Source organism: Glycine soja, chromosome 6 (genome assembly GCF_004193775.1).
Source record: "Glycine soja cultivar W05 chromosome 6, ASM419377v2, whole genome shotgun sequence".
NCBI classification, from domain to species: Eukaryota; Viridiplantae; Streptophyta; class Magnoliopsida; order Fabales; family Fabaceae; genus Glycine; species Glycine soja.
In genome coordinates this window covers 6,908,822-6,921,263 of record NC_041007.1, presented here as the reverse complement: position 1 = coordinate 6,921,263, position 12,442 = coordinate 6,908,822, and the positions used below count along the sequence as shown (strand labels likewise).

General features: G+C 30.5%; 1 protein-coding gene across 1 annotated transcript; it reads right to left on the bottom strand.

The window, feature by feature from the left end:
- Positions 1-1,242: 1,242 nt before the first annotated feature.
- Positions 1,243-7,911, bottom strand: LOC114415179 (ATP-dependent 6-phosphofructokinase 6-like). The gene is made up of 14 exons (XM_028379765.1): positions 7,897-7,911; positions 7,606-7,793; positions 7,445-7,491; positions 7,314-7,353; positions 6,605-6,667; positions 6,353-6,490; positions 5,186-5,344; positions 4,982-5,035; positions 4,103-4,171; positions 3,846-3,975; positions 3,225-3,490; positions 2,557-2,605; positions 2,228-2,382; positions 1,243-1,727 (listed from the first exon to the last, which is right to left on the bottom strand). Exons 2-14 carry the CDS (start codon positions 7,708-7,710, stop codon positions 1,479-1,481), a joined length of 1,524 nt encoding a protein of 507 aa, XP_028235566.1. The 5' UTR covers positions 7,711-7,793; positions 7,897-7,911; the 3' UTR covers positions 1,243-1,478.
- Between the last annotated feature and the right edge of the window lie 4,531 nt (positions 7,912-12,442).

Here is a 12,442-nt window from a genome sequence, read left to right as displayed (position 1 = left end):
CAAACATTTGACTGAGAAACTCTTTCCTTTATTTATTATTTTTATTAACAGATGCTGGTCAAGAGTTCCTCTCAACGTCTACCATTGCACAAACTCCTTGAACACCCTTGGATTGTTCAGAATGCCGAGCCCTCCGGCGTATACAGGGGCTAGTGTACCTCATAATCTTTTTTTGTATTTGTTAGAAAAACTACGCAAATGTTTTTATATAATCAAATTTGTGAAAAATAAAATAAATGCGAAATAATAAGACATAATTGATAATGAAGTTTGACTAATTATGCTTATATCTAAGGATTGCTGCTAGATCTTTTAATGAAAAGAAAAATATACAAAGTGTTACTTACAACCCACAAAATTACACCCAAAATGAGATTTTTTTTCCTCTCATTGAAGCTTCTCTCTAACAGTATTTTGTTTGATTTAGAGAAGAAAGTAAAAGGAAAGGAAATATAATAAAAAAAGAAAATCATTTTTGAATTGTTTAATAACAAAGAAAATAAAAGGGAAAAAAATTAAAATGTGTTACAAAATTAAGAGAAGAAAAATATTGTATCCAAAATGACATAAACACCCTGAAAAAATGAACCGTAATACGTAGAAAATCTGAAAATGTCATTTTTGTAATAAAAAAGACTAAAATGACATCTACATATTTTGTTCATTTTTTTCTACTTTTTTCTCTCCCACTTGAGAAGATACAGATCAGCAAAACAAAAAAATATCTCTCTACTTTTGCTATTTAAACTTTTCTTTCGTCCCTCGTTATTAGATAAACCAAATGAGGGAAAACAAACATAATAAGTTTTCTTTACTTTCTATTCTCTTTTCTCACATCAGCCAAAGCATACCTAAGCCTCTCTCACTCGTAGAGATATTTTATTCCCGTGTACACACATAACATAAATAAATGAGTATTATTTTAAAAAATAAATGAGAATTATTTTTTTTAAATATAAATATTTTAGTGTAAAAGAAGGAAAAAAAAGTAATTACAATATGAATATGGATCAACTTGAGAACCACTTTTGAAGAGGAATATATTGGGAAAATGATCACACACGCTGCATAATGTAGACTATTTGAGAACCACTTTTGAAGAAGTGAGATTAAAGGGAAGAAAAAAGGAAACGGAACATTGTTTATTTATACCTTGTTCCAGCAAAACTGCCTATAAAAACTCAAGTCACAACCAAAAACATAGAACAATAACCAGATAAAGTAGTTGTACCTTCAAGCACCTCATAAATAATTCCGTTCCATTCTTAATGACCCAGGTTAAAATTCAGCAATCTTCTGAGTACAACAATCACGCAAGACGGTAGTAGGTCTTTATAAAGAAAGACGTACCAACTTGCAAAACATGGAAAAGGACAAAAAGAACAGCTCCCAATACTCCAGGCTTTGGAGGTTGTAGGGCTTGAGTCAAAAAGATAAAACATGTCCCCAAATACAGTTGTAGATGAACAAGTCTAAATCTAATTTTGTGTCTTGATACCATTGTCTGTGTGGTTTCCTGATTCTTGTTCATCTTTGGGAGGTTGTTCTTTCTCGGCATCACCAACATCATTGCAATTGTTCTCTTCCAACAATTGTGTCGGAGATTCTGCTTTCTTGGCTTCTTCTAAATCTTTAGGGCTCAAAAAGCTAGGCTGGTTGGTTGAAGAAAGGAGTCTTGCCCACATTCTGTCAGTAATCACAACCTTGTTCTGCCTCTCATTGATTCTCTGGGTATCAAAATTTGAACATAAATTCTCAATTGTGAAGAACAATTCTGATCTTGGGAAAATACAAACCATCAATATAAAATTGGAGAAGCAATAAAAAATAAATAGGCATGTTCATATGCACGGGGTGCGGTGAAGCAAAAAACAAACTTCATGTACATATGGTAAAAATATCATTCTTCCCTCAAAATGATAGTAGCTAAGTAGCAAATGTCTCTGCATTTTTTTCCTAGACTGTAGGTATTATCCATAGGGGAGAAAATCCTATACGAGATCAGAACATTCACAGTATGGTGGGACTAGCTCGTCCTATATTTTTTTTCCCATACAGATCAAATTCAAGATCTTACTTGGGGGGAATTAAGCTTGTACTACTTTTAAGTCGACCACCCCTTGATATAAAACAAGAATAGAAAATTATTGTACCCAAATAAAAAAAGAGCAACACATTATATTTATTAAACAGTTCAGAATTTGGGTAATGATATGTAGAAACTAACAATGAATGGAATATAAGTCTGTCTGCCATTGACCAGTCCAACTGTAAATCCAGTATACCCTGCCATTGCACCATGGACTGCACTCTGAGCAAGAAGTGTACAGTAGACATTGTCTGATGCATTGCTTGGAATTGCCCGAATCATGTAAGTTGGATCTGGCAGATACAATAACAACAAAGTCTTATCCCACTAGGCAGATAACTCAATTAAAATGAGATAATTGTCAGTCAAATTTTAAAAAACCTTTCAAATCCGAAATAAAAATGAAAGACTAAGTAAGAAATAAATAGGTCAAAAAGGAAGAGGAGAATGCTGTAAGAGAAACTGACCTATATATTTAAGATTGATGGGCATTTTATCCTTCCTTGCAAAGTGATCCTATTACAGCATGAAAAATATTAATTAAAAGGGAGAGAGGAAGAAAATTGCACAAAAAGATTTTTCTAATTAGAAAGACCCTAACACACGGACATGTATACATATATATATATATATATATATATATATATATATATATATATATATATATATAACTGGATAAACAATATACTAGTATACAACTATATACAAGTATGCCCATCTAGCCATTGGCTAAGATGGAGAGGAGTATGATAAATGGTGAGTTTTTACTGATAGGCAAGGATATGTGCAGAGGAAGAAAATCCGGAGAAACTCACCCCAAAATGTTTCATCAAATGACACTTACAAAATTTTCTTAACTATTTTCATATTTTCTAACAGTTAAATAGTTAAAAAATGTTTTTAGCACTCAGCCCCAGGTGAAGTTCAGAATGTTATGGGCGTCTATCTTAAGGGAGTGAATAGCCCCATAAAGTTTGAAATTAATGAAAAGAATATTGTTAGGTAGCTCACATTATACTACACGAGTCCTTCATTCCTCTTAAAGATGTATAACTAGGCAAGTAGAATTATACTACACAAATTTCTGAGGAAAAGAAGAATTATGTTTTAAGAACCATCTCTTGTACAACAATACCTTAATCTTGTGAGATATCCATAAACCAACATCTTGAAGTAATTTGTTTCCAGAAGCATCCTTCTGATCCATGGCTTGCATGCTTTCTGTAAGAAGATCTTGTCCTGCTCCCTCGGCTATGACTATGACCATATGTCCATTTTCTTTCAGCCTTTTCTCAATAAATTCAAAAAGTCCACCCTTTCCTTCAAGGTAGAAGGGTGACTCTGGAATCAAGCAACAGTCCACATCTCTGCTAGCAAGAGTGGCATACATTGCAATAAAACCTGCAGTCATAGTATTCATCATAACACAGGAAAAGAAAAAGATCCAGATCCTCAAAAGCAACTGGTGCACTTAGACGATAAAATACACTTACAATTGTTAATTAAAAAATCAACAGTTGAGCATTTTGATAAAATAAACATATAAAAACTCTGTAGTTACAATCTTAATCATTGATTTCCTAATCAAAGGTTATTAGTGCACTTAATCCTCCAAATTACACTTCCCTCACTTTAGAGGAGTTAACTCCAGAACACAGAAGCCCGATTGAAGAGAGCTAAAAGTGAAACATAAAAGGGTTTCAATCATCTGAATTAGATGCCTAAAAGATATCAAGCAAATGCAAAGTATGCATACCACTGTAACGTCCCATTAGCTTTACAACACCAATGCCATTCTCAATACTTTCAGCTTCAACATGAGCTGCATTAATGGCACGTTGAGCCTCCTCAACCGCAGTATCAAAACCAAAAGATTTGTCAATAACCTAAAGAAAAAGAAGGCAATCCGAACATGAAGTTTCTTCATAGATAACCAACACTTCAAATGTATTTTAATGATAAGATTAGAGTTCCAGGGAGGAACAAAAAATATGACATTGTGAACAAGCATACCGGGATGTCATTGTCTATGGTTTTAGGAATTCCAGCAATTGCTACTTTCAGACCCCGCCGTCTAACTTCCTGTATGATGATAACCAAAATCTATTCAGAATGCTTACTTCATATATTAAAAGACACCAAGAATGATAACAGGTTGATCAGCCAGTTATAAAATTTATGCTACCAAGTTTCTTTTAGTAAAATCATGCGCTCCTAGCCATCCCTTGAAATTACCATCAAGCTTGAGCCTAACTGTAAAAGGTAGTACTGCACCATGCAAACTACATTTCGAAACCAACATAGTTTAAGGTATTAAGATACTATTGAATTTGCACTTGAAGACATGGATCAACTTTGCTACTGAAACCACATTTACACTTGACATATAAATTATCATCTTTTGTGCTGTTTTTGGAAAGAAGAAAAGAAAAGGGCCATCAAGTAAGAGCAGAAATATGCATACATAATTAAAAAAAAAATACAGTTCCCAAAAGATACCAATTAACAACTTTGCTCAAACTTGGAAAAATAGAAGGCATAAATGTGAGACTTGTCAGTAATTATTAATAATCTATAATATATCATTTGAAATGATTTTATCTGCACTATCTCTTTGCGCGGGTTAGCAATTAGAGTGAACATGTGGAAGTTTATGAATTGTTAATTGAGATGCAGAAGGCAAATTAAATTTGGAGCACCTGATTAGTTGGTTTCATTAAAACAATCAAGAAATTCAACAAAAAAACAAAAATAAACTACACAAATATGAGGATTTGTAATCTTAAAAAGGTATATATTAAACATATTTCTTCTTGAATGAAATGATATTCTTATTTTTCTTATTGTAGAAGTAAGAAACATTACATAATTAAAAACTTTGAATTGCTATACCTCGTAAATCACAGTCGCTCCTCTCTGTGTTCCATCTCCTCCAATAATATAAACCTGTAACCATAACCCAAGCAATGAAAACCCATGCGATGACAATAACCTACTTAGGTTTTAAGTACATGGATATAACAAAACTCTAATTTATGATTCCCGCATTCATCATCATCAGAAACTTCATTATAATACAGCTGACACATGGTAAACCTGATTAATTCCTCGATCCTGGATGCTGTCAACTATCTTGCCAGTATCATGCCCCCCTCGTGATGTCCCAAGAATCGTACCCCCACGCTTATGGATATCATTGACCACCTTAGGTGTTAAAGTAATGGTGTTTTTGGAATAAAAGCCTCTATAACCACCCTGTGTAATATTAGATACAATATAGTGGTGAAGACAATGGATAAAGAAGTGCAACTCAGGTTAAAAGACCAACAGGAAAAAACAAAAAAAGTGAAAAGTAAATTGTCTTCAAGAAATCCAAAAGTTTGTTCAGTTTAACAGGTATTGATAGGAAGTTCTCTTTAAACACCTGCATTTACTTGCTAGAATTCGTCGCATGGGTTATCAAGATTCCCAAATGAGCATTGATTGTTTTGTTGCAAGAAATTTCAAAACATAGTAATCAGATTTTCACTCACAACAACACAAAGTTAATTTACATATCTAATGAGATAAAGAAAAACCAAGCAGCTATAAGAACTAGAACTTGCTTGAAAGTTGAAACAAACATTAAAATGCTCGTAAAGACAATTAGATGTTTCCAAAAACATTTAACTACAACTAGTTTGGATAAACTTCTTAATAAACACTTAAGGGAGAAGAAAATAGAATGAATTGGTGAGATAAAATGAATTAAACTTCCAGCGTGAGTTTAAATTAATTTGTGTACCTTAACTTTTTTCTTAAGACTTTTCGTTTAACTTCTCCATAAGCACTTATAAATTAAAGAGTTTGGTATTCTTCCCTTAGAAAAGTCTTAACAAAAGCTCCCATTAGATAGAAGCTAATTCAAATTGGCCTTTAGTTCAAGAGGTTGCAACTTACACAACATTTAAGTGTACTCTGCAATGCCTCTCAAAAAGGAAATATGGAATAAATCCAAATCAAGAGTATAACTCCAGTATCCAGTGATTATCCAAGGGTGTGTACAAAATTGGAGTCCATTTGACTGGTTGTCCGGCGGACTACCATACACTTTGATTTACGAGAATACAATAAGGCATGCACACACAAAGAAGTCAGGGACAGAGAAGCACATCAGAGCAATGCCAGCTTTCTTTCCTAAATCCTAATACAAATCACAGGTTATATAATCCAGATAAAAAGATAATGCAATAACATACAACAAAAGAGAATTTACTCACTCACATCTATGCCAAGGACTTTGTTAACACCATACATGTAGGAAAGACCACAGACAATTTCCCTTATGACAGTGTTGAGGCCAGGGCAGAGTCCACCACACGTGACAATGCATGCATGCACTTCATCCGATTTAAAGTATACCTGAACAGCATATGATTAGGTGTTGGTGAGTTGATACAAAATTAATTATACATTTTTAATATTCTTAATTCTTAATAATATATAATATACGCACAGACAAACAAGGGAAATGACCTTTTGCCGAGGCCCTGCACGTCGAAAATGTACACCTCTTGGACTATCCTTGTGAACAACAACCTATTGAAAAGCCAAACGAAAGTATAAACGCCAGTGCACCTTGTTATTGCTGAATTGCTGAGATTCAGGTCATGTTTGATTATCTTCTTACTTCTTTGTTTTCAAAACTGTTATGTGAGACAAATTTACACAGCTCGACACTTAATTTTTATTTTTAATCCAAAATCTATTAATTTTGTAAATTGTTTCCAAAAACAAGTGTTTTAAAATCCAAAAAAAATAGGAACAGCTGGTAGATGTTTTCTTATACTCTTCTGTTTTCTTCAAGTGCTATATTCAAGTGTTCAGGGAACAAGCATTTAGAAATCGGAAATGTGTTCAGAGAACAAACACTTTCAAATGTATTTAAGGGTCAAACAAATTTTAGAAAAAACAGAACAACTATTTTTTAGGACAGTAAACAAGATCTCAGTTTATTATTCCCATCACTGAGAATCAATTAAGTATCAGAAATCATAAAAAAGTGCTTCAAGTTCCCCCGCAAATCGAACAAATCGATAATACAGAAATTCAATAGCAAAGTCGTCGTAGACACTTAATAGATCGGGTAAACGCAAAAGAATACATAGCAAAAGCGTTTGAGATTGATGAACTGGAGAACTAAATACACAAACAGGTCACTAGCGTAAGTAGAAACACATAGAACCTTCTGAGGAACAGTGTCGTCCATGTGCACGAAATACTGCCTGACGATGCAAAACACAGAAAAATCAACGTTTCGAACAGAACACATTCCGTTCTCAGATCAAAATCACATAAATAAACCGATTAACTTACTTAACAACCGAGTAAGCAGGATTGGATCGAAGCGGATTCGGATATGTCTGCAAAAAAAAAAAAGTAGTACACAAACGATCCGCAAGTGAATGCGTCAATGCAATGCAGTTCGCATATGTAATCGAAGAACTCCTAAAGAGAGAGAGAGAGAGAGAAAATACAGGAAGATTTGGAATATAGTCGGCGAAGTGAGGAACGTCTTCAAGTATGTAACCAGCATCGCCATGTACGATCTTCATCTGCGAATCGGAATCGTTGGACGCCATTGCTCTTCTTCTCTACAGAATCTTCGTAACTTCGCTGTTTATTATTTATTTTTTTTCCCTTTTATAGACTTTGTTTTAGGATTCTGAAGTGAACGACGAAAAAGATAGAAAATAAGTGGAATTAGTATGAAAATGAAAAGAACGCTTATCGATTAGTTTAGTTTCAACGAGAATCTTAGTGCTGACATGTCACGATGGATCTGGACCGTCCGTGTGTATGATCGTGGAGATGGACGGTCGAGATTGAATCTCTTTGTAGAATTTGAGTTGTGTGTGCGCGAAGAGAATGATGCTTCTGGAATCCAGAGGACTCGGTTTAACCAGGATGCGGTGTTCACAGAAAACCGGTGGGCGCGGTTTTACCGGATACTATTAGATCTAAAGTGTTGACACCACCGCTGTTTTGGACTTCCACTTTTCCACTTTTTACTTGTATAAGGCTGTATACAGTATTTATTTCCTTGCTTTACAAGCGGATAAATTTTTTAGTACAATAAATATAGGAAGGAAACAAAATTCTCCCTATTTGTTATGAAATAATAAGCCAATTAATCTCTGATATATTTTATTTTTATTAAAATATAATTTCATCCTCAACCAATATTATATTTAATCCAATATTTAATCCTATCAAATGAAATAGAGAATATCTATTTCTCTGTGTGCAAAAATTTCTATTGATGAGTAAAAATACATATATATTTACTCTCTTAGTGCTTCCTTTATCTATGTGCTATAACTTTTATCATTCCCACAAATTACATTCCAGTGCCAATTTCATTTACCGTCTAATGTTGCTCACAATATTTTTCTTTTCTTTTTATCCAGTGATCCTACTCTAATAGATAACTCTTGCTCCAGTGGCGCAACATGACAATTTTCATATACACCAGATATACTATAAGCATATTTTAATAATTATTATATATATTTTTAGAAAAAATGTCAAACATATTCATGTTTTAATTATTCCTGTGTATATAAAAAAATTTACAACCATATTTAATAGTTAACCAAATATTTTTTTAGAATATACTTAGGAATAATATTATGGGACTAAAAAATATCCATAAATCAAAATCCCCCTATGTTTAAAAAAGCGAATTATTTAAAAGGATTGTGTTTCTTTTGAACATTTATATTTATAAATATAATTTTGATGTATTATTTTCTTATAAGTTAAATTAATTTGTACATCTTTATGATTTCATTAAATTTATAATTAATCATTGTAATTTAAATTTTTTGATTAACTTTTAAGTAATTTTCAAATATATTGTTGAGACGTTATTTTTATGTCATATATTTTTTTATTTAATTTAAATATAAGACCAAAAAAGTAATGTACAGGGAAGAGAACTTTGTTACTTATGTTTTGGCTAAGAAAGGGACCGTTGGAAATTCACCTCTCATAGTTTGGCAATCTTGTCTGCATGATTCGCGTCACATTTTGATGCCTGACTCTGTGGGCGTTGTAAATCTTAGGAGGAGCACTCTGTTTTTTTCTTCTCTTTTCTTTGTTTTCCTAATGTTTTTAAATTTCAGATGTATAAAAAAATACTTATAATATAAATGATAAATAATTTTGTTCCTTTTATTATGTTTGCATTAGTGGTAATAGAGGGTGAGATGGAGAAAAATAGAATACAAGATAAACTTATTTCATTGTTTAGTTTATAAAAGTAGGAACAAAACATAGAAAGAAGATGGATCACGATATTTCAATTCACTGCTTAATCCCAATTTTCTTTTCCTTAGATTTGGTGTGCACTTGCCAAATATAAAGCATTCAGATTATAAATTGATTATTTTATCTTTGTAAATTGTAACATAATCATTAACCTCTTAAGGATTATATATTAGCAATAAGGATAATGTGAGAATTAAAAAGTTATTACTCATTTTGACACTTTTTTTTCACTTCTCTAAACAATGGAATGAAAACCTATTTCCTTTTCGTTTTAAAATATTCAAATAATTGAATGACATTTTTCATTTCATTTTATTTCAGTTCACCTTATTCTATTATATTTTGATCCGTTGTATTTCATTTTACACCATTAATTCAGACACAACCTTAAGGATCAAAGCATAATCGACCCTAGTTAAGCCTTGTTTGAAAGAAAGATGAGCCAAGGCTCATCATGACTAAAAGGGACCCAAAATATTTTTTAAAAATGTATATAAATATGTAGAAAAAAGTTCTATATCATTTTGTATTATTTTATAAGTAAATTGAAATCACTGTTTCGTTTTATTACTCTTTTTCTATTCAAATTAAAATATTACATGTCATTAAAAAGTATCATTCTTTGTTTGTCAGTTTCTTTTTTCTTTCTTCTCATGTCTTTTTGTTGTGTTTATGAATCAATGTTTAAAAATTTCAATTAAAAAGTCCAGTGTTATAATCTATATAATTATATTCTAATTTCATTTTTATTAATTGGTAAACAATTATGGCTCACGATAAAAAAGATCCAGCGTTATCATGCTTACTCTAGCTTCAAAATTAGTATCTCAAATTATTTATTGTGATACTTTTTTTATGCTATTTATACTTATTTTTAATTGTTAGATGATTATGCAAAACTAAAATTTATTTCATATGTAATTTACATATTGAATTAGAAAAAATGTGATTTATATAAGTTTGGTTTTAATTGCACTTGGTGTTCCACTTTCATGCTTCCATGCTCCACAACCACGGTCCCCGTGTTCTTACTGTGCTCTTTAAAGCGAGAGCCAACAAAATGAAAAGTATCCATTTGACCTTATTTAATTCCTTGAGGGCAAGGTCCATGTCTGAAATCCATTTTAACGAAGGAGAGCTTAGTTTTATCTAATGTAAATTAACTTCACACTTGTCTCAAATCACTTGAAATATTTCACTATGATGTAATTTTAAATTATATGTATTATAAATTTATTGACTATTGAAATAATTTTAAAAATGAATTTTTATTGATCAACAATATAATTTTTTTACACTAATGATACACAATAGTTAAACTTTACACATACTCGGTTTGTCAAAGCAAGTTAGAAGATCAAAAGAGAAAACATGTATGGTGCTTGAATTTCATTAAAAAGAAAAAAATCTTAAAATTAATGAATTAATATTATATTATTTCCTTTTTAAATGAAAATGTTTTCACATTAATTAATAGAGTAAATAATGTATGTATATTCTTCAACAAAAAATGTATGTATTGATAAGGTAAATAATTTTTACAATGTTATTTAATTATAAGTAGTCGCACACACGTGTGTGCATATATATATATATATTAAATTTATTAACCTTTGATCTGCCTTAAAAGTAATATTATAACGAAAAATTTAATTGATTGATGATATAAAAATTTTCATACCTCAAATTACAATAATAAAAGCCCAAATTTATTTTTGATCCTAATTTTGATTTGAATATGATTTTTATTGTGATTTTTTTGCCATGACTCGTTAGTCCATATTACTTTTTTTTATACATGTAAATTGAACATGATAAAAGGCTTATAATAATCACTTACATGTTGAACCAACTTATGAGACCCTCTTGGTATCCATATTACTCTTGAAACAATATTTATTGTATTTTATAATTATTAAAAAAAGACAAAACTTAGACTCAGCGATCCAACTGTTAAATAAACTGAGAGTATAATGATTTTTATAAGATGGAAAGGAGTTTTTGTAAAATACTATTTTAATTAATATTTATTTATTTAATTTTAATTTCATTCATACTAACACAATGTTAGTGTTTTCTTCTTATCTTTAATTGATGATTTTTACCAATACATTGCTGACATTACGCTATTTTGTTTTTCATAATAGTCATGACTATTGCTAGGAAAAATAAAATCACGTTTTTTTATATTTTTAATTAATTAATTTAATTCATATTATATATTAAATTATCTACAGTTTTTGAGAGTGACATTACTTTAATTTATTAGTATGTTCTCTTATTGAATAACTAGAACAATGAATCAATGCTCTCTACGGCAAAAATCCATATTCTATTATTTAAAAGATGTCCACGATTTACATAAAATTATCCAAAATATCATTCAGAGAAAAAAAGTTACCAATTACACACTTATTATTTCATTGACAGCTTTATTGTAGGATTTTGTATCGAATGATAGTTACCAAAAATGGGTAAATTTTTTAAAAATTTACAAAAATAAATAAATCATGCTTCCAAATACGATTTTAACATAAAAAATTATACTTCTAAAGACAATTTAACATTTTACAGTTTTTGTTTTTTAAAAATAATTATGGTGGCCATAAATTACTTCTAAAACCATCACAAATTATCATGCTACATAAGAAACACTCGAACGCTCATTTTGGGACAGCTAAAAACATAATTTGTGACAATTTTATATCGCTACAATATTTTTAAAAATAAAAAAGTAAAAGAAATTAACAAAATGAAATCGCCTTTGACACGATTTCTTTACATTGAAATTGTCTTTGAAATAACAATTTACCTATTTCGATAATTTATTTAAAATCGATCATTTTCGTAATTTATGGAAAAAATTGCTCCATTTTAATACAAAAGTCCTTTATCGTATTTTCAAACTTAAGATAACACATTATTCTTTATTTAACTTTTAAATTATTTATTCACAATATAACCCACATTTTTTCCTTTTAATATATGCATATATAACATTTTATATGACTTAATTAGATATAATTTTTTGATAGATATAAC